The sequence below is a fragment of the Lynx rufus genome, unplaced genomic scaffold (genome assembly GCF_022079265.1).
Source record: "Lynx rufus isolate CCGP_SWC_20201006 ecotype Redwood Valley unplaced genomic scaffold, mLynRuf1.p SCAF_18, whole genome shotgun sequence".
NCBI classification, from domain to species: Eukaryota; Metazoa; Chordata; class Mammalia; order Carnivora; family Felidae; genus Lynx; species Lynx rufus.
Window position 1 is genome coordinate 3,894,997 of NW_025814832.1, and position 23,788 is coordinate 3,918,784.

The 23,788-nt window shown below is 35.6% G+C and overlaps 1 protein-coding gene across 1 annotated transcript in view; it reads right to left on the reverse strand.

The window, feature by feature from the left end:
- EFCAB5 (EF-hand calcium binding domain 5) overlaps positions 1 to 23,788 on the reverse strand; it is a 208,014-nt gene that overhangs the window by 63,669 nt on the left and 120,557 nt on the right. Inside the window, exons 12-13 of the mRNA XM_047080691.1 lie at positions 5,387 to 5,486; positions 1,466 to 2,290 (exon numbers count right to left, since the gene is read on the reverse strand). Of these exons, the coding sequence (XP_046936647.1) occupies positions 1,466 to 2,290; positions 5,387 to 5,486 (925 nt within the window). The remainder of the gene's footprint in view (positions 1 to 1,465; positions 2,291 to 5,386; positions 5,487 to 23,788) is intronic.

Sequence of the window (23,788 nt, forward strand, 5' to 3'; positions counted from 1 at the left end):
CTAGTTGTTGAGAGCAGTTCTATGACAAAAGCTATTCCTGGTACCCAAATCTGGCCACTCAATATGAGGGCTACATTTCCTAGTCTCTGTCACAGCTAGGTGTCATCAAATGCCTAAATTCTGACCAGTGCCATGTGTAAGCAAGTGATGTAATGCCTATCCCTTCTTCTTTCTCCTTACCTTCTGGTCAGAATGTGATATGTTAGTGAGCCATCCTGGACTATGTGGTTAGGGGAGACACAAGATAGGACTTGAGCCATTGCTGATTTCATGAGACTGAGCTGTCACATGACTTTTATATCAGAAGGAAAGAAACTTCTATGCTGTTTATACTTTGCTATTTTGTTTTATTTTTATGTTTTTTTTAGACACTGTCATTTTGAATCACTGCTACACATAGCCAAAATCAAGTCATCACCAATAACATCTAATTGAATAGTAACTTCACAATTTTTCTAGCTGCATCCCTCCTACATAAGGAGAGCCAGAAATTAGTGGCCCTTTTTGTGAAGAAATAAACATCATGCTGAAAAAATGAGAGATTTCAAATTAGTTAATGATAATGTAGAAACTACAACACCGGTTACTCATTTCTTAGGTGTTTTAAATAAGGATTTTCTTTGGGACTGTGGGACTTTAAAATTAAAGAGCAGAACTTTAAAATATTCGTGCCTAACTGAGGTCTTAAGCGGTATTGAGTTTGGCTCTCTAAGTTAGATTAAAAAAAAAAAAGACATACATTTGAATAGGTAATTCAGAGGAAAAGTCTTTTGCAGAATAAATATTTGAAATGCAGGGTGCTTTCTGTCTTCAATGTAACCTTCAGAAATGTTTCTAGAACATATATCTTATATAACTGAAAAAAGCAAGACCCATTTTATAGTCGAAACAAAAAAAATTTTAGGGGTGTCTAGGTGGCTCAGTTGGTTGAGTGTCTGATTCTTCTCTTGATTTCTGCTCGGGTCATGATCCCAGGGTCATAGGATGGAGCCCTGTGTTGAGCTCTGCACTGAGCATGGAGCCTGCTTGGAATTCTCTCTCTCCTTCTTCCCCTCTCCCCTGCTCACACACACTTTCTCTCTAGAAAAAAATTTTAAAAAATAAATAAAAGACATTTTTTAAAGTGGCTTCTAATATTACACGCTACATTTAAAACTAAAGGGCTTCTACTGCCTTTTCAGGAGTCCAGTGAAGCTTTCTATATGTAACATCACCAGATTACTTCTTTATGAATGGGCTTCCTGTGCAAAAGGAATTCTAGGTAAATTGAAAACAGAAACATTCTGGTTTGCATTTAATTGATTGTTCAAGGCCTAGATGCATATTCAGTAGCAAAATATGTCTAAGGTTTGATTGATCTGATATGCCAGAAAAAATGCTAATTGAAATGATTATTTTCTGAAAAGACTTTAACAATCATTCCACAAAACAGAGAGCCAATGTCATAGAAAAACTGCATTACTACCTGAAAGATGATATTTTCTTCTTGATATTGGAACCTCCTCTTGCAGTTCAGGACTCACAAATAGTTCCTCTTCATATATTTGCTCCTGAGTCTTCTTTTCCTGTGGGAGGATTTCAGTATGTTCAAAGGAAGCAGACTCCCTAGATTTTCTACTTTCTCTAAAGATACTACCTCTTCCTGACTGTAAAGTTGAATCTATGTCCTGTTGTTTTTCTGGAATTATCTCTCCAGATGGTTCCTGTTCCGCACGTGACCCTTTGTGTGGTCCTTGTTCTGTTACTGACTCTCTGTGTGATTCTTGTTCTGAGATTGACCCTCTGTGTGGTCCTTGTGCTGCTATTGATTCTCTGTGGTGTCCTTGTTCTGCAGTTGATTCCATGTGGACTCCTTGTTTTGAAGATGATACTCTTTGTGGTGGTCCTTGTTCTGTTACTGAATCACTATGTCGTCTTTGTTCTGTTATTAACTCTCTACTTGATCCTTGTTCTGGAGTTGACCCTGTGTGGGTTTGTTTTGTTATTATTTCTCTGTATAGTTCTTTTTTTCCAGTAGACTCTTTGTCTTGTTCTTGTTCTTTGGTTGAAATTCTGTTTGGTTCTTGTTCTGCTGTCATCCCTCTCTGTTGTTCTGGTGGTGTTGATTCTGTAAGTTCATCATGTTTATGTTGATCTTCTGGAGTTTCTAACAATTTGCTTTGGGTTTTGCTAGCATGTAATGCATTTATCTCTAAGAGCACTTTGTCATAGTCTTCATAAATATGTTTCTGATTATCCATGTCTCCCCAGAACTCAGGCAAGTCTATCTCTTCAAATTCAATGAATGGCCCTAATGCAGAAAACAAAATATTTACTTAAACAATTGATCTTATAATGCAGAATCAGAGCCAGTAAATTAATGCAAAACAGCATTGATGACAGTAATTATAACATAGGCTTATTGTTTTAAATAAATAACAGCTTTCCCTCCAACACAAGAGGCAAAAAGATATTCAAAGGAACATAAAAGATGCTCACTACTGTAAGTTAGAAATCATCCCTTCCTAAAAGGTGTGGCTTTGGAAATGAACATGATTCTTCTTTTTCTACTTGCAGAGTTGCTTAAAACTGCCAAGACAAATAGAATGTATCCAGATTTGAAGGGGTACACATACACCAATGTTTATAGCAGCATTATCAACAATAGCCAAACTATGAAAAGAGCCCAAATGTCCATTGACTGATGAATGGATAAAGAAGATGTGGTATATTTACGATGGAATATTACTCAGCCATCAAAAGGATGAAATCTTGCCATTTGCAATGACTTGGATGGAGCTAGAATGTATTATGCTAAGCAAAATAAGTCAACCAGATAAAGACAAATATTACATGATTTCATTCATATGGGGAATTTAAGAAACAAAACAGATGAACACATGGGAAGGGGGGGGAAAGAAAAGGAAAGAGGGAAACAAATCACAGGAGACTCTTAACTATAGAGAACAAACTGAGGGTTTGTTGATGGAAGGCAGGGGATGGGCTAGATGGGTGATGGGTGTTAAGGAGTGCACGGTGTAAGTGATGAAACCAATATTACACTGCTTGTTAACTAAATTTTAATAAAAATTAAAAAAGAATTTATCTACTCTTGGTCCTCCCACAATAAGCACAGCATAGGGATTAGGGGGAGGACACATGTCTTCCACCTCAAATACCTTTTCAATATCTGCAATATCAAAATAAGGCAAGTCTCTATCCATGACTATCATTCCCTGGACTATGTTTTCCCAATATTAATTTCCCCCCTTTCTTATTCTCCACCTTTCTTTCTTTTTCATTCCTTAATTCCTTTCCTCCTCAACTTATATGAACACCTGTTTCATGAATCTAGGGAAAGATTAGATAGCATTCACCAGAACTCCACTTAAACACCACCACCACCACCACCACCACCACCACCACCAACAACAACAACAACAAAACAAGCCTGGTGTCCAGGACCACTCTCTGTAGTGGGATTCATGACACAAAACTGTTCCTTTCTCACCCAAAACATTTAGTAGCCACGCTATAAAAGTATGATTCCCACAGTTTTCAGGATTACTCTATATCACCCATAGATTTTTAAGTATCCGACTAGTTTTACATAGAACTAAAATATTGACATTCTTTGGAAAACCCATCAATTTAGAGCCTTTTTTTTCTTTAAAAAATAAAAATAAAACCCATAATTCTATTTGTTTTGGTAGTAACATAAAAAACATATTTTACTGTATTATTTCAATAAAGGCATACAAGTAAAAATGCTTGGGAGAAGAAAACCTAGAAATGTTAGAATTCTAAGTTAGATATTAAAACTAGAATAACCATTACCAACTTAATTTCCAAAATATTCAGATTATCACTCAAGCACCTCTTCATTTGAATGAACTTAAAATTGAGTTCTACATGCAGAAGGTTGAAACTAGACCACTTTCTCACACCATTCACAAAAATAAACTCAAAATGGATAAAGGACCTGAATGTGAGACAGGAAACAATCAAAACCTTAGAGGAGAAAGCAGGAAAAGACCTCTCTGACCTCAGCCGTAGCAATCTCTTACTCGACACATCCCCAAAGGCAAGGGAATTAAAAGCAAAAGTGAATTACTGGGACCTTATGAAGATAAAAAGCTTCTGCACAGCAAAGGAAACAACCAACAAAACTAAAAGGCAACCAACGGAATGGGAAAAGATATTTGCAAATGACATATCGGACAAAGGGCTAGTATCCAAAATCTATAAAGAGCTCACCAAACTCCACACCCAAAAAACAAATAACCCAGTGAAGAAATGGGCAGAAAACATGAATAGACACTTCTCCAAAGAAGACATCCGGATGGCCAATAGGCACATGAAAAGATGTTCAACGTCGCTCCTTATCAGGGAAATACCAATCAAAACCACACTCAGATATCACCTCATGCCAGTCAGAGTGGCCAAAATGAACAAATCAGGAGACTATGGATGCTGGAGAGGATGTGGAGAAACGGGAACCCTCTTGCACTGTTGGTGGGAATGCAAATTGGTGCAGCCGCTCTAGAAAGCAGTGTGGAGGTTCCTCAGAAAATTAAAAATAGACCTACCCTATGACCCAGCAATAGCACTGCTAGGAATTTACCCAAGGGATACAGGAGTACTGATGCATAGGGGCACTTATACCCCAATGTTTATAGCAGCACTCTCAACAATAGCCAAATGATGGAAAGAGCCTAAATGTCCATCAACTGATGAATGGATAAAGAAATTGTGGTTTATATACACAATGGAATACTACGTGGCAATGAGAAAGAATGAAATATGGCCTTTTGTAGCAACGTGGATGGAACTGGAGAGTGTGATGCTAAGTGAAATAAGCCATACAGAGAAAGACAGATACCATATGGTTTCACTCTTATGTGGATCCTAAGAAACTTAACAGAAACCCATGGGGGAAGGGAAGGGAAAAAAAAAAAAAGAAGTTAGAGTGGGAGAGAGCCAAAACATAAGAGACTGTTAAAAACTGAGAACAAACTGAGGGTTGATGGGGGGTGGGAGGGAGGGGAGGGTGGGTGATGGGTATTGAGGAGGGCACCTTTTGGGATGAGCACTGGGTGTTGTATGGAAACCAATTTGACAATAAATTTCATATATTAAAAAAATAAAATAAAATAAAATAAAAGATGTTGATTTTGTAAAATAAAAAAAAATTGAGTTCTAACTTGACAACTTTAGTATCGCACTATAGTGAAAAATACATCTAGTTGTGATGAGTGAATTGTGTGGGGAATGAATAGTTAGATATAGCTATCATGATCTAAGGGAGATGTCATGTGAAGGGATTCCATGGGAATAGAATGGCTTTTATTATGCCGGCGTATTACATCATTCCAGCTTGAGCACACTCCCTTTGAGTGGCACTTACATTGTCTTGGGTTTCGCAGCAAACTTCTGAGCATTTTCGAACTTTGGTCATAGAATGTTTCCAGCAAGGCCAATGTCCTCTGCCGACCCAAAAACCCTACCTAAGCAGAAAGTTTGCAATTAGTTGTCACAGAAAATTTGAGATTTTTGTGTAAATGTAATATGGCTTATTGAAGCTTTTATCATCACCACTACTACCATCATTACGTAAATAAAAGCTGAGGAGTCAAAGTCAGGAAAGTTATACCTTGTCTTCAGGCTTATATTCTACTTCCCCATCCTGTGACATGTCAAAATACCTTGCACTTAAATATATAGATGCTTAACAAATAGTTACTGACTTAATTGTTAAATCCAATGTACAATGCTCAGTTCTTATCTAATTTGATCTGAGTATGACACTTGAAACAATTAGCTGCTCCCTTCTTGTTCTATTTTTCTCATTGTTTTTATTTTGAGAAACATTTTAATTATAGAAAAATAGAGAAAATGATAAAACTAACACTTGTGTTCCCAACACCCAGAAATGATGATTATCAACATTTTGTTTATGTACTTTAAAATATATTGTTGACATCATAAAACATGTGTACTTCTTAAAATTGCTTTTACTTACTCAACATCGAGATCAATTCATGTATGTAAAGAAATATACTTTATTCCTTTTAGCTGCTGTTTTCTATTCTATAATATGAAAACACTGTAATTTTTTTAAGTCCATTTACTGATTGGCATTTCAATCATTTCCAGTGTTTTGATACTCAAATAATGCTGCAATGAATTTCCTTATACACATCTCCTTGAGTACACCTGTAAACATTTCCTTAGGGGAATAATTAAAAGTGTAATTAATGGATTGTATACTATGTGCATTTTCACCATTAGTAGATATTGCTAAATGTTCAACAAAACACCTATACCAATTTACTTCTCACCATTACTGAATAAGAATGTCATTTCTCCATATCCATGCCAATACTAGATATTGTTAAAGGTTACAATTTTTTTTCAATCTGATGGATAAAAAATGGTATCTAGTTATTTTAATTTGCATTTCCTTGATTCTTAGTGACATTAAATATTTTCATTTGTTTACTATGTATTTGCGTTCCCTCATTTATGAATGGCTTTTTTACGTCCTTTTCCTTTCTTCAGTTAGAAAGAGTTGCCTATTTCTTACTAATTTGTAAATTTTTGACAATGATCATTCTGTGATCTATATAGCAAATACCCTTTCCCAGTTTATCTCTTATTTTTTAATTTAACTTTTGGTGAGTTTAGTCATATCATAGTTTTTAATTTTGAGGCAAATATATTGATTATTTCTTTTATGATTTGTGCTTACTAGAGGTATTCTTTAAGAATATTACCTACCTGAGGTTTAAAGGCATGCTCTATACTTTATATGGGCTTCTAAAATGTTTATAATTTTGTTTTCCATATCTAGGTCTTTGATTAGATAGGACCTATTTTTCCTCATTATGGAGGCTCAAATCTAATTTTAACTTTTTCCCAGTTGTTCCAACTTAGCATTTATTGATTAGGCTCTTCTTACTGATTTCTATTGCTACCTATGTCATATGCTAAATTCTCACATACTCATAAATCTAATGTCAGGTCCAATATTCTGTAAATACAGCTTTATTTTGAAAAACCCGGGAAATCCTCCCCAGCTTGCTCTTCTTTTCATAATTGTTTTTGCTATATTTGGACCTTAATTTCCATATAGCTTTTAAAAAGTAAACCTTTTTTTATAGTACAACATACATACAGAAAAGTATACAAATAATAAGCTTATGGTTTTATCACAGTATAATCACACACAGGAGCTGTTTCTCAAAGGAGAATAGTTAACATTAGTAGAGGGTATAATTTTGCTCCAAAACTCAAGTAATCTACACTGTAATTCTTCTATTGCAACTTGCCATAACATTCCAATTTGCCCCACTTCAAATACTGTAGGATAATCTAGGTGTTAAGGTATAAAGTAAAGAAGAGTTTTTGCACTGTAGCGTACAAAACCTACAAAGCCTTTTCTTTCTCTAGGACTTTAGTAGCTAACAGCTCATTTAATGTGTAACAACAGAATATAAGAGTAAAGGTTGTTCCTAAAATGTAAAAAGGTCCAATAAGCATTGTTCCTCTTTTTTAGTGGCAGGCGACATATTTGCTTCATATTTGAGATATCCTGTCATGTTTCAGGATATGCTAAAAATATTGCCATGGTAGTAAACCCTGAATTTGTATGGTTTTTATCTCTCACCCTCTGACACATATGGGTTGTACCAAAGCATCTAAAGCATCATGCTCAGCAGATCCAATCACCATGGTGGAAATCATCGTGGTTAGTAGATCTGACATTCTGTGAAATGTCTGCATAATAGATTTTAATAGAAAGAAAGAGGGCTGCTTATTGCTCTGGCAAGGCAGTAAAAGTATAGTGCTGACAGGTTAAATCAAACCTCTGTTGGTCCTTGTAAACTGCTCTAGAGAGAATAGTATTTGACAAACCAATAGTTGTAAATGAGGAGGTTGTGTCAGTTTGGTTCAATAAAGATTCCACACAGTGGATAACAACTGCAAATGGAGTCGTAGTAGTCTACAAACATTCTTTAAGATCTATCTTCTGCATAGGCAAAACAGGAGAATTAGACAAGAATGTGATAGGGTTACTTCTTCTGAACCTTCATTCATGTGTTTTTATATCTAATTTCTGTGGAATGACTTTGTTTTTGTTATTTTTGTTTATTTTTACCATTCTGGCAGACTGAGAACGTTCAGGAGTTTCTATGTGGTCCTTCCTACCATGACATCCTTTTAGTCCCTAATTTGTGAGGATGCTGCTAGTCACTGAGTATGTCTATTCTAATTATACATTCAGGAACCAGAAACAAACAGAGCTAAATCCAAAGATTAATTGGGGGACCAAAATAGCATTTATCACTTGACACCTATAAGCTCTAATTTTAACCAGTGGTCCACTGGGGGATTTTGAGATCTTAGGAATTAGTATTAACTTGCAGTCAGTGTCTGGTAATCTCTGAAAGTCTGGGATATTTTCCTTTTTCCAATGTATATCACCCTAGTAAATGGCTACAGGTATTTTGAGGAATGCTTGCAGTAAGATCTACAGTATATGTTTGAGGCAGTCTTGTAGGATTCTTTCTCAAGAGAGCCAGACTCCTGTTCAATCAAAGAATTCTGGGTGTATAAATTGGCTTAAGTCTGGAAAGTGGATGAGAAGCCAAGATTCTCCCTTGAGGTCTCTCAACTCATGTTTTTAGCCTCACAGTTAGAGCTTTTCTGTGAATAACTCTAGTAATAATTTAATAGACATCCTATCTATGTAACTCTAAGGAAACTGGTCAAAATTTTCAGATGGCTACTTTAATTCTTATTGTTCATTGTGGTAATTCCAATTATACATTCAGTAAGTAGGTAAATAACCACAGTGTAAGTCCCAGACAAAATGAATTCATTATAATATGGACCTTGACATTGGGCATTGAGTTAAAATGCCATTTATCTATGATATCTATGAGCACTGACTTTGACCAGTAGCTCTTGTCTCTGGCAGTTAAATACCATGTCTTCTATCATTCTGGAATCCCATAATTTCAATGGCACTATCTACTGCCATCAACTTCAGCCTACAGAGGACAGCTACCAAAGAGATTTTTTTGGAGATACTAGTCTTCTCCTCATTAATGTACTTCTCAAGAAAGTGTCATCTGTGCCCTCTGGGGGGATATGGTAAAGGTGCATAATGGGCAGGCTACATAAGAGAAATCAACTTTAACAACCTTATAAGCTTTTGGATTTCTTCCTCTATAGTATTCCAAGAAGACTCTGGCATCTCAATCTCATTGAACATAAGCCATATTTGAGTCAAGGTTTCAATTTACCTACCAAGAAAACTGTTAAAACCATTCACAGATACTCAAAATATTATTGCTAAGTAAATTTTCTAAGTATAACAATATTGACAAGTTTGAGCCAATCCAAACTTATATCTATCCTTCCTAGTCTAAAAGTTTTATAATCAATCCCCACACATATTCTGTAGGTTTTTGCTGCTATGAATTAGTGAAAACTTACTATTCCCTTAGAGTACCAACAATCACCTCTCAGTACAGATTTGACTAGTCCTGTTGGGACATGCTGAGATCTGACTCCAACTTTGGGTCTAATGGCAATGAATGTTGGACAGGTGGGCCTTAAGGAAAATAGACATCCCCCTGCAAGCTAAGTGCCTTAAGTGAAGTTATTATAGGGGCTATAAGGAAAGAAAAGCTAATATTCTCAAACAGGAGAGAAGGGATTGCTTCTGCTGCCAAGGAAGGCTTAAAGAGATTTGTACTTCAAGTCTTAGCTTCCATCCAAACGTAAACATTCCAAGTCTCAAGGTCCCTCTATTTTCCAAGCAGCATGCTGACTTTCCTATAAGAGACTTGACAACTCTGTGAATTCAACTTGCATTTTAATCCTGTTACATTAAATTTAGAGCTGATTTTTCATCCACATCTGCCCTAAAAATAAAAGAAATAGAGATTCCTTCAGAGCCATTATGAAAATTTTATCGTTTTCTGACTGCAACTTGAGCGAGAATTTAAAGCCCTGAGCTTGTCTTTTACTTTCTACAATATCTCCAATGTAATGAAATGAAGCCCATCCACTGACTTGTAGTCAACACTTACTGTAATTATGGTTAAATGCAACAGCCACTTGGTCTCTTAAAGCCCTTCCTTCAAAAGACACTTCATCCCAAGCAACCACAGTGACAATTTAAAAATATTTTTTCGGGGCGCCTGGGTGGCGCAGTCGGTTAAGCGTCCGACATCAGCCAGGTCACGATCTCGCGGTCCGTGAGTTCGAGCCCCGCGTCGGGCTCTGGGCTGACGGCTCGGAGCCTGGAGCCTGTTTCCGATTCTGTGTCTCCCTCTCTCTCTGCCCCTCCCCCGTTCATGCTCTGTCTCTCTCTGTCCCAAAAATAAATAAAAAAACGTTGAAAAAAATTTTAAAAAAAATAAAAATATTTTTTCATTGAGGAATAATAAATACGTAACAAGGTGTGCAAATACCAAATGTTTATTTCAGTGAATGTTTACCTATACTATACTATACTGTATACTCTATATAAGTACCACTCAGATAAAGATATAGAACATTTTCATAATTGCCCGAAGGCTCCTTCATGGCATCTCTTAGTCAATAATTCCTCCAAAGGTAATTATTATTATGATGTTTTCACTATAGATTAGTTTGCTTATTTTTGTATTTCATATAAATGAAATTATATAGTATATACCCTTTTGTATCTTTTGTTCAATATTATATCCATAAATTTTATTCATGGTTAATTTTTCTGTAATTTTTTTCATTGCTACATAATAATCCACTAATATATATAAAGATTTATTATTAAAATCTTTAATATATATAGATTTATTAATATATATTAATTAATATATAAAGATTTATTTAATCGTACCATTATTGATAAACATTTGTACTACTTTTAGTTTTTTACTATTATAAATAATACTATGAGCATTCTTGTTTTTTTATCAACCTCAAAGAAGTATAATTTACATCCAATAAAATGAGCCAATTTTAAGCATAGAGTTCAATGACTTGTGACAATGTATACACCCACATGACTACCACCAAAATGAAGATATAAGATTTTTTCATTAAATCAAAAAGTTCCCTTGTGCCCCTTTGTACTCATGGCCCCAGAAAACTATCATTCTGCTTTCTACTGCTATAGATTAGTTTTCCTTTTTCTAGATTTTCATATAAACGAAATCATGTAGTATGCATTCTTTTATGTCTTCTTTCTTTCACTTAGTATAATATTTTTGAAATTCATCAATGTTATTGTGTGTATCAGTACTTCATCTCCTTTTATCGCAAAGTAGTATTCCATTGTAAGGATATAATACAATGTGTTTATCCACAAGTTGATGGACACTTGGGTTGTTTCCAGTTTGGAGGTGTGAATTACACTGCTAAGAGCATTGGCAAACAAGTCTTTGAATATTCATATTTTTCATTTTTTCTAATTTTATTTCATTTCTTCTTGATAAATAGCTAGGAGTGGAACTGCTGGTTGCTGGCTCATATGGTAAATATATGTTTACTTTTTCTCTATTAAAATTTTTTAAAGTTATTTATTTTGAGAGAGAGAGAGAGACTTGCAGAGGGGCAGAGAGAGAGAGAGAGAGAGAGAGAATCCCAAGCAGGCTCTTCACTGTCTGCACAGAGCTGGACATGGGCTCAAACCCACAAACTGTGAGATCATGACCTGAGTCAAAGTCCAGCTGTAACAAACTGAGCCACCCAGGTGTCCTTATATGTTTAACTTTTTAAGAGACTGCCAAAATGTTTTCCAAAGTGTTTGTTCCATTCCTATCAGCAATATATGAGAATTCTAGTTGGTTCATATCTTTGCCAATATTTGGCATTGTCAGTCTTGTTTTTTTTTTTTTAATTCCAGTATAGTTTACAGTGTTATATTAATTTTGGGTATGCAATGGAGTGATGGAACAATTCTATATGTTACTCAGTACTCATCATAAGTGACTCTTAATTTCTTCCACCTATATCACCCATCTCCCCATCCACCTCTCCTCTGGTAACCATCACTTTGTTCTCTATAGCCAAGAGTCTATTTTCTGGTTTGTCTTTTTTTTTTCTTTGTTCACTTGTTTTGTTTCTTAAATTCCACAGATGAGTGAGACCATATGATATTTGTCTTTCTCTGACTGACTTACTTCACTTATCATTATACCCTCCTGATTGATCCATGTTGTTGCAAATGGTAAGATTTCATTCCTTTTTTGGCTGAGAAATATTCCATTGTATACATATACCACCTCTTCTTTATCCATTCATCTATCAATGGATACTTGGGCTGCTTCCATAATTTGGCTATTATAAATAATGCTACAGTAAACATAGGGGCACATATATCATTTTGAATTAGTGTTTTTGTGTTGTTTGTGTAAATACCCAGTAGTGGAATTACTTGATCATATGGTAATTCTATTTTTAATTTTTGGAGGAACCTCCATACTGTTTTCCACCAGTTTGCATTCCCACCAGCAGTGTCTGAGCACTCCTTTTTCTCCACATCCTTGCTAACACTTGTTTCTTGTTTTTGATTTTAACCATTCTGACAAGTGTGAGGTGATATCTCATCTTAGTTTTGATTTGCAATTCCCTGATGATGAATGATGTTGAGCATTTTTCATTTGTATTTTGGTCATCTCAATGTCTTCTTTGGAGAAATGTCTGTTCATGTCTCCTGCCCATTTTTTAATTAGATTATTTGGTCTTGGGGGTGTTAAGTTTTATAAGTTCTTAATACATTTTGGATACTAACCCTTTATTGGATATGTCATTTGCAAATATCTTCTCCCATTCAAGTAGGTTGTCTTTTAGTTTTGTGAATTGTTTCCTTTGTTGTGCAGAAGATTTTATTTTGATGCAGTCCCAATAGTTTATTTTTGGTTTTGTTTCCCTTGCTTCAGAAGACATATCTAGAAAAATGTTGCTATGGCTGATGTCAGAGAAATAACTGCCTGTGCTCTCTTACAGGATTTTTCTGGTTTCAGGTCTCACATTTAGGTGTTTAGTCCATTCTGAGTTTATTTTTGTGCATGGTGTAAGAAAATGATCCAGTGTCATTCTTCTGCTTATAGCTGTCCAGTTTTCCCAATACCATTTGTTGAAGAGACTATCTTTTCTCCAATACATATTCTTGCCTCCTTTGTTGAAAATTAATTTACCATATCAACAAGGGGCTATTTCTTGAGTCTGTATTCTATTCCATTCATCTCTGTGTCTATATTTGTGCCAGTACCATACTGTTTTGATTAGTATAGCTTTGTATTAATATCTTGTCATTTGGGACTGTGATACCTCCAGTTTTATTCTTTTTCAAGATTGTTTTGGCTGGGGCGCCTGGGTGGCGCAGTCGGTTAAGCGTCCGACTTCAGCCAGGTCACGATCTCGCGGTCTGTGAGTTCGAGCCCCGCATCAGGCTCTGGGCTGATGGCTCAGAGCCTGGAGCCTGTTTCTGATTCTGTGTCTCCCTCTCTCTCTGCCCCTCCCCTGTTCATGCTTTGTCTCTCTCTGTCCCACCCCCCAAAAATAAATAAACGTCAAGATTGCTTTGGCTTTAAGGTCTCTGTGGTCCCATGCAAATTTTAAGATTATTTGTGCTAGTTCTGTGAAAAATTATGTTGGTTTTTGATAGTGATTACATTAAATCTGTAGATTGCTTTGGGTAGTATGCACATTTTAACAATATTGGTTCTTCCAGCCCATAAGCATGGGATATCTTTCCATTTGTTTCTGTCGTCTTCATTTTCCTTCATCAGTGTTTTACAGTTTTCAGAGTATAGGTTATTTACCGACTTGGTTAAGTTTGTTCCTAGGTATTTTATTATTTTTGGTGCAATTGTAAATGGGACTGTTTTCTTGATTTCTTCTTCTGCTACTTCATTATTAGTGTACAGAAATGCAATGGGTTTCTGCATATTGATTTTGTATGCTGCCCTCACTGAATTCATTTATCAGTTCTAGTCATTTTTTGGTGGAGTCTTTAGGGTTTTCTATAGAGAGTATCATGTCATCTGCAAATAGTGAAAGTTTTACTTCTTCCTTACCAATTTGGATTCTTTTCATTTCTTTTTGTTGTCTGATTGCTATGGCTATGACTTTCAATACTATGTGGAATAAAAGTGGTGAGAGTGGACATCCTTGTTATGCTCTAAGTCTTAGAAGAAAATTCTTAGTTTTTCACCATTGGGTATGATATTAGTTGTGGGTTTTTCATATATGGCCTTTATTAAGTATGTTTCCTCTAAACCTTCCATGTTGAAGGTTTTTAATCATGAATAGATGCTGTACTGGCACTGGCAGTCTTTTTAACTCTAGCTATTCTAAGTGGGTGTAATTTTTAGCTCATGGTTTTAATTTGCATTTCTCTGATGACTGACACTGAAATATTTCCATGTATTGAGCATACATATATTTTCTCTTCTGACATGTCCATGGCATTTTTAGCTGAATTATTTCATTAAGTTATAGGAGTTCTTTATGGGTTCTGGATTCAAATTTTTTGTCATTAAGTGTATTGCAAATATTTTCTCCCAGTCTATAGCTTCCTTTTCATTTTCTTCATAGTGTCTTTCCAAAAATGGAATTTTAAAATTGCTTTTTATCAAATTTTCTTTTAAGGTTCATGTTTTCTTCTGGAAATTTGATTTTTACCTTAAACATTTAGGTCTAAAGTTTATTTCAAGCTTTTTTTTTTTTTTTTTTTTGTATCATGTGAGGTAAAGCTTGAGGTACTTTTATTTCCCCCTAGAGTTGGTAGCCAGTTTTTCCAGAACCTTTATTTCAAAAGATTATCCTAGGCACCACTTTTTGTTGAAAAGCAATTGCCTGTGCACATGTGGTTTTATGTCTGACTCTACCTGGTTCCATTAGTCTGTTTGTCTATCCTTACACCAATACTGTGTGTTCTTGACTTCTGTTGATATATAGTAAATCCTTAAATCAGGTAGTGCGACTCCTCCAACTTTGTTCTTTTTCAAAATTATTTCGGCTATTCTGCATCCTTTGAAATGCCATATAGATTTTAAAACCAGTCCTGTCAGGGGCTCCTGGGTGGCTCAGTCAGTTAAGTATCCAACTTTGGCCCACCAACTTTGGCCCAGGTCATGATCTCATGGTTCGTGGGTTCGAGCCCCTCGTCAGGCTCTGTGCAGACAGCTCAGAGCCTGGAGCCTGCTTTGGATTCTGTGTCTCCCTCTCTCTCTACCCCACTCCACTCACACTCTGTCTATCACTCTCTCTCTCAACAATAAATAAACATTAAAAAAATGTAAAATGTAAAACTAGTCCTGTTGATTTCTACAAATAAGTTCACTGAGATTTCGGTTGGAACTGTGTTAAATTTATAGGTCAGTTTGGGAACGAATAATATTTAGCCTTTTGATTTATGAATATAGTCTTTGAGACAAATGAGAAATGCTCTCTCTGTTTTTCAGGTTTTTAAAATTTCTCTCAACAGTGTTTTTTAGTTTTTAGTCTATAGGCATTGCAAGTATTTTGTTCAATATATCTCTATTTCGTGTGTGTGATATTAATGCAAATGGCATTTTATTTTATCTATTTAAAAAAAATTTTAATGTTGTATTTATTTTTGAGAGAGAGTGAGTGAGTGAGCAGGGGAGGGGCAGGGAGAGGGGGAGACACAAAATCCAAAGCAGGCTCCAGGCTCTGAGCTGTCAGCACAGGGCCTGATGTGGGGCTCGAACCCATGACTCGTGAGATCATGACCTGAGTCAAAGTCAGATGCTTAACTGACTGAGCCAATCAGGCACCCCAGGCAAATGGCATTTTAAAATTTCATCTTCCAATTGTTCATTGCTAATATATAGAAATAAATTGATCTTTGTGTATTGACTGTATGTCCTGAAGCCTTACTAAATCATGTATATGTTCTGGTGGATATTTCAAAGATTTTATTTCAAAGATTTTATTTCAAAGATAAAAATTTTTATTTCAAAGATTTCTTAGGATTTTATACATAGAAGATTATGTAATTCCTGAAGGAGTTTTCTTTTTCTTTTCATGCCTTATTTCACTGGCTATTACTTCCAGGACAATGTTAAATAAAAGTGGTGAAAGTGGACACCTGATATAAGGAGGAAATCATTAAAATTTTTACCATTAAGTATAACCGTAAGTTTTTTTATAGATGCTCTTTATCAGGTTGAAGAAATTCTATTTCTATTTGCCAAGAGATTTATTGTTTTTGTTTTTTAAATGATGAATAGATGTTGAATTTTGTCAGATGATCATACAGCTTTTCTTTTTTTAATTTCTTAATGTGGTGAGTTGACTTGATTGAATTTTTACCATTAATCAACCTTGCATCCCTAGATTAAGCTCCATTTGATACTGATATATTACTTTTTTAATATATTACTGAACTAACTCAAAGATTTTTGTATCTTGTTCAGGGGAGATATTAGTGTATAGTTTTTTGTCTTGGAAGAGTTTTGTCTGGTTTTGATTTAAGAATAATGCTGGTCACATAAAACCAGTAGGATGTATTCCCTCTTCTATACTCTGAAAGACTGCATGGGTTTGGAATTAGTTCTTCCTTAAATGTTTGATAGAATTAATCAGTGAAGCCATCTGGGACTGGAGTTTTGTTTGTGGAAATGTTTTAATGGCATGAATTAATTTCTTTATACATATAAGAGTATCTAGGTTTTCTATTTCCTCTTGAGTCAGACTTGGTAATTTGTGTCTTCCAGGAAACTTGTCCATTTAATCTAATTTGCAAATTTACTGACAAAAAGTTGTTCATAATGCTCTCTCATTGTCCTTTTAATGTTTTCAGGCTCTGTAGTGATGTCCCCTTTTTCTTTCTTGATATCAGTAATTTGTATCTTCCCTTTTTTTCTTTGATTAGTCTACCTAGAGATTCATCAATTATATTAATCTTTTCAAAGAACCAGCTTTTTATTTTGATTTTTACTATTGTATTTTTTTCTATGTCATTAATTTCTGCCCATTTCTTTATCATGCCCTTCTTTCTACTTAGTTGTTATTTATTTGGTCTTGCTTTACTTTTCTAGCTTTTTGAGATGGAAGCCTAGATCACTGATTTTGGACCTCTTTTCTTTTTTTTTTTTTTTTTTTGGCAGCTTAAGCTAGTATTTATTTATTTATTTATTTATTTATTTATTTATTATTATTTTTTATATATATGAAATTTATTGACAAATTGGTTTCCATACAACACCCAGTGAACCCTCTTGCACTGTTGGTGGGAATGCAAATTGGTGCAGCCGCTCTAGAAAGCAGTGTGGAGGTTCCTCAGAAAATTAAAAATAGACCTACCCTATGACCCAGCAATAGCACTGCTAGGAATTTATCCAAGGGATACAGGAGTATTGATGCATAGGGGCACTTGTACCCCAATGTTCATAGCAGCACTGTCAACAATAGCCAAATTATGGAAAGAGCCTAAATGTCCATCAACTGATGAATGGATAAAGAAATTGTGGTTTATATACACAATGGAATACTACGTGGCAATGAGAAAAAATGAAATATGGTCTTTTATTTTCTTTATAAAAGCATTCTAAGCTATAAATTTCTAAGCACCACTGTATTGCTCCAATTATAATGCATTGTGTTTTAATTATCACTATTTAATTAGTTTAATTATCATTAAATTATTAGTTTTAATTATCATTATTTAATTAGTTTAATATTTTAAACTATTTCCTAATTTCTCTGATGATATTTTTTTGTCCATTGGTAGTTGGAAGTGTGTTTTTAATTTCTAAATATTTGGGCATTTTCCAAGTATCTTTCTGTTATTGGTTTCTAATTGATTCTGCTGTAGCCAAAGAACATATACAATATGATTTCAATTCTTTTAAGTTTATTGAGACCACTTTCATGGTATATCATTTGATCATTTTGGTGAATGTCTCAAAGTAAAATTGAAAATTTATCAATTTTATTGATTTTTTTTCAAAGAACCAGCTTCTGGTGTTATTGATCGGCTTCACCATGTTGTGTTTTGTTTTTTAGTTTCTATATCATTTATTTCTTCTCTAATCTTTATTATTTCCTTCCTTCTGCTAGCTTTAGGTTTTGTTTAGTCTACTTTTTCTAGCCCTTTTAGGTGTAAGGTTAGGTTGTTTATTTGAGATTTTTCTTGCTTCTTGAGAAAGGCCTGAATTGCTATAAACTTTCCTCTTAGAACCACTTCTACTGTATCCCAAAGTTTTTGGACTATTGTGTTCTCATTTTCATTTGTTTTCCATACACTTTTTAATTTCTTCTTTTAATTCCTCGTTGGCCCATTAATTGTTCAGTAATGTGTTATTTAACTTCCATGTATTTGTGGACTTTCCAAATTTTTTCTAGTGGTTCACTTTTAGTTACATAGCATTGTGGTCAGAAAAGATGCATGGTATGACTTTGATATTCTTGAAATGTCGAGGCTGGTTTTGTGAGCTAATACATAATCTACTCTGGAGAATGTTCCATGTGCCCTTGAAAAGAATGTGTATTCTGCTCTTTTAGGATAGAATATTCTGAATATATCTGTAAAACCCATCTGTTCTAGTATGTCATTTGAAGCCATTATATCCTTGTTGATTTTCTGTTTAGACGATCTGTCCATAGATGTGAGTGGGTTTTAAAGTCCCTACTATTATGGTATTATTATCAGTTAGTTTCCTTATGTTTGTTATTAACTGCTTTATGTATTTGGGTGCTTCTATGTTGGGTACATATTTTCAGTTGTTATATCTTCTTGTTGGATTGTCCCTTTATTATTATATAGGGTCCTTCTTTGTCTCTTGTTACAGTCTTTATTTAAAAGTGTATTTTGTGTGATGTACATTTGGGTTCTTTCCATAATTTGGCTATTGTTGATAACACTGCTATAAACATCGGGGTGCATGCATCCCTTTGAATTAGTATTTTTGTTTGGGTAAATACCTAGTGTAATTGCTGGATCATAGGGTAGTTCTATTTTTGACTTTTTGAGGAACCTGCATAGTCTTTTCCAGAGTGGCTGCCTTAGGCCTACCTCAAGAAGCAAGAAAAATCTCAAATAAACAAACTAACCTTACACCTAAAGAAGCTAGAAAAAGAATGGCAGATGAAGTCTGAAGCCAGCAGAAGAAGGGAAATAATAAAGATTAGAGCAGAAATAGATGATATAGAAACCAAAAAAAAAAAAAAATGGAACAGATCAATGAGGGGTGCCTGGGTGGCTAAGTCCATTGAGTGTCTGACTCTTGATTTTGGCTCAGGTCATGATCTCAGGGTCATGGGATTGATCCCTGCATCAGGCTCATGCTGAGCATGAAGCCTGCTTAAGATTCTCTCTCTCAGGGCACCAGGGTGGCTCAGTAGGTTGAGCATCCGACTTCGGCTCAGGTCATGATCTCACAGTTCTTGAGTTCAAGCCCTGTGCTGACAGCTCAGAGCCTGGAGCCTGCTTCAGATTCTGTGTCTCCCTCTCTCTCTGCCCCTCTACCACTCACATTCTGTCTCTCACAAATGAATAAGTGTTAAAAAAAAAAAAGACACACTCTCTCTCTCTCTCTTCCTCTGCTCCTTTCTTCCACTTGCATTCTCTCTCTCTCTCAAAACAAAAACAAAACAAAAACAAAAACAAAAAATAGATCAATGAAACCAGGAGCTGGCTCTTTGAAAAAATTAATAAAATTGATAAACCCCTAGCCAGACTTATCAAAAAAGAGAAAGGACCCAAATAAATAAAATCACAAATGAGAGAGAACTAATAACCAAAACCACAGAAATATAAGTAATTATAAGATAATATTATGAAAAACTACATATGCCAACAATTTGGACAAAAATGAATAAATTCCTACAAACATATAAACTACCAAAACTGAAACATGAAGAAGTTGAAAACTTGAGCAGACCAATAACAAGTAAAGAAATTGAGAGGTACTGGGTGTCTCAGTCAGTTAAGCATCTGACTTTGGCTCAGGTCGTGATCTCACAGTTCATGGTTCAAGCCCCACATTGGACTCTCTGCTGTTAGCACAGAACACCCTTTGGATCTTCTGTCCCCCTTTCTCTCTGCTCCTCCCCTTCGCATTCTCTCTCTCTCTCTCTCTCTCTCTCAAATACATAAATAAAAACTTTAAAAAAATTAAAAAAAAAAACCAGAAATTAAATCAGTGATCAAAAATCTCCCAACAAACAAAAGTCCAGGGCCAGATAGCCTTCCCAGGGGAATTCTACCAAACATTTAAAGAAGAGTTAATACTTATTTTTCTCAAACTCTTCCAAAAAATAGAAATGGAAGGAAAACTTCAAATTAATTCTATGAGGCCAGCATTACCCTGATACCAAAACTATCTAGATAAAGACTCCACTAAAAAAAGAGAACTAAATATCCCTAATGAACATGGATGCAAAAATTCTCAATTACATACTAGTAATTGAATCCTAAAGTACCTTAAAAGAATAATTCACCACTCAAGTGGGATTTATCCCTGGGCTGCAAGGGTTGTTCAATGTTTGTGACTTCTTCTTAACACCAGTTTGTATTTATCTTACAAACATCATCAATAGAGTATTTGGTTATGTTTCCCTTTTCACATTCACTGCCAGAAGCTTAGATTCAAATTTGTAGATGACCCAGAACAAATATTTAGGTCATTACAGTATGCAATTTAGGCTTTGTTTCCAGCTTCATTTAGTATCTTCTCATTTATTTCTTCTTTCATCCAACTTTTCAATTATGTTCCTTTGTTGCATTTTATCTATTTGCATAAGCTTCCTTAAATCTTTTCTGGAACATGGGGTTACAAACAAATATAAAGTTCATAAACAAATGTCTTTCAATAAAGTTTGTACCTAATTTTTGCAAATCCATTTGGTATCCTAGCATACTAGTATTCTTCCAAACGCCATTCTTAGAAATACTTTTTTTTAATTTTTATTTATTTTTATTTTTTTTCAATATATGAAATTTATTGTCAAATTGGTTTCCATACAACACCCAGTGCTCATCCCAAAAGGTGCCCTCCTCAATACCCATCACCCACCCTCCCCTCCCTCCCACCCCCCATCAACCCTCAGTTTGTTCTCAGTTTTTAACAGTCTCTTATGCTTTGGTTCTCTCCCACTCTAACCTCTTTTTTTTTCCTTCCCCTCCCCCATGGGTTTCTGTTAAGTTTCTCAGGATCCACCTAAGAGTGAAAACATATGGTATCTGTCTTTCTCTGTATGGCTTATTTCACTTAGCATCACACTCTCCAGGTCCATCCACGTTGCTACAAAGAGCCATATTTCGTTCTTTCTCATTGCCATGTAGTACTCCATTTTGTATATAAACCACAATTTCTTTTTTTTTTAATTTTTTTTTCAACGTTTATTTATTTTTGGGACAGAGAGAGACAGAGCATGAACGGGGGAGGGGCAGAGAGAGAAGGAAACACAGAATTGGAAACAGGCTCCAGGCTCCGAGCCATCAGCCCAGAGCCTGACGCGGGGCTCGAACTCACGGACCGCGAGATTGTGACCTGGCTGAAGTCGGACGCTTAACCAACTGCGCCACCCAGGCGCCCCTAAACCACAATTTCTTTATCCATTCATCAGTTGATGGACATTTAGGCTCTTTCCATCATTTGGCTATTGTTGAGAGTGCTGCTATAAACATTGGGGTATAAGTGCCCCTATGCATCAGTACTCCTGTATCCCTTGGGTAAATTCCTAGCAGTGCTATTGCTGGGTCATAGGGTAGGTCTATTTTTAATTTTCTGAGGAACCTCCACACTGCTTTCTAGAGCGGCTGCACCAATTTGCATTCCCACCAACAGTGCAAGAGGGTTCCCGTTTCTCCACATCCTCTCCAGCATCCATAGTCTCCTGATTTGTTCATTTTGGCCACTCTGACTGGCATGAGGTGATATCTGAGTGTGGTTTTGATTTGTATTTCCCTGATGAGGAGCGACGTTGAACATCTTTTCATGTGCCTGTTGGCCATCCGGATGTCTTCTTTAGAGAAGTGTCTTTTCATGTTTTCTGCCCATTTCTTCACTGGGTTATTTGTTTTTTGGGTGTGGAGTTTGGTGAGATCTTTATAGATTTTGGATACTAGCCCTTTGTCCGATATGTCATTTGCAAATATCTTTTCCCATTCCGTTGGTTGCCTTTTAGTTTTGTTGGTTGTTTCCTTTGCTGTGCAGAAGCTTTTTATCTTCATAAGGTCCCAGTAATTCATTTTTGCTTTTAATTCCCTTGCCTTTGGGGATGTGTCGAGTAAGAGATTGCTACGGCTGAGGTCAGAGAGGTCTTTTCCTGCTTTCTCCTCTAGGGTTTTGATGGTTTCCTGTCTCACATTCAGGTCCTTTATCCATTTTGAGTTTATTTTTTGTGAATGGTGTGAGAAAGTGGTCTAGTTTCAGCCTTCTGCATGTTGCTGTCCAGTTCTCCCAGCACCATTTGTTAAAGAGACTGTCTTTTTTCCATTGGATGTTCTTTCCTGCTTTGTCAAAGATGAGTTGGCCATACGTTTGTGGGTCTAGTTCTGGGGTTTCTATTCTATTCCATTGGTCTATGTGTCTGTTTTTGTGCCAATACCATGCTGTCTTAATGATTACAGCTTTGTAGTAGAGGCTAAAGTCTGGGATTGTGATGCCTCCTGCTTTGGTCTTCTTCTTCAAAATTACTTTGGCTATTCGGGGCCTTTTGTGGTTCCATATGAATTTTAGAATTGCTTGTTCTAGTTTCGAGAAGAATGCTGGTGCAATTTTGATTGGGATTGCATTGAATGTGTAGATAGCTTTGGGTAGTATTGACATTTTGACAATATTTATTCTTCCAATCCATGAGCAGGGAATGTCTTTCCATTTCTTTATATCTTCTTCAATTACCTTCATAAGCTTTCTATAGTTTTCAGTATACAGATCTTTTACATCTTTGGTTAGATTTATTCCTAGGTATTTTATGCTTCTTGGTGCAATTGTGAATGGGATCAATTTCTTTATTTGTCTTTCTGTTGCTTCATTGTTAGTGTATAAGAATGCAACTGATTTCTGTACATTGATTTTGTATCCTGCAACTTTGCTGAATTCATGTATCAGTTCTAGCAGACTTTTGGTGGAGTCTATCGGATTTTCCATGTATAATATGTCATCTGCAAAAAGCGAAAGCTTGACTTCATCTTTGCCAATTTTGATGCCTTTGATTTCCTTTTGTTGTCTGATTGCTGATGCTAGAACTTCCAACACTATGTTAAACAACAGCGGTGAGAGTGGGCATCCCTGTCGTGTTCCTGATCTCAGGGAAAAAGCTCTCAGTTTTTCCCCGTTGAGGATGATGTTAGCTGTGGGCTTTTCATAAATGGCTTTTATGATCTTTAAGTATGTTCTTTCTATCCCGACTTTCTCAAGGGTTTTTATTAAGAAAGGGTGCTGGATTTTGTCAAAGGCCTTTTCTGCATCGATTGACAGGATCATATGGTTCTTATCTTTTCTTTTATTAATGTGATGTATCACGTTGATTAATTTGCGAATGTTGAACCAGCCCTGCATCCCAGGAATGAATCCCACTTGATCATGGTGAATAATTCTTTTTATATGCTGTTGAATTCGATTTGCTAGTATCTTATTGAGAATTTTTGCATCCATATTCATCAGGGATATTGGCCTGTAGTTCTCTTTTTTTACTGGGTCTCTATCTGGTTTAGGAATCAAAGTAATACTGGCTTCATAGAATGAGTCTGGAAGTTTTCCTTCCCTTTCTATTTCTTGGAATAGCTTGAGAAGGATAAGTATTATCTCTGCTTTAAACGTCTGGTAGA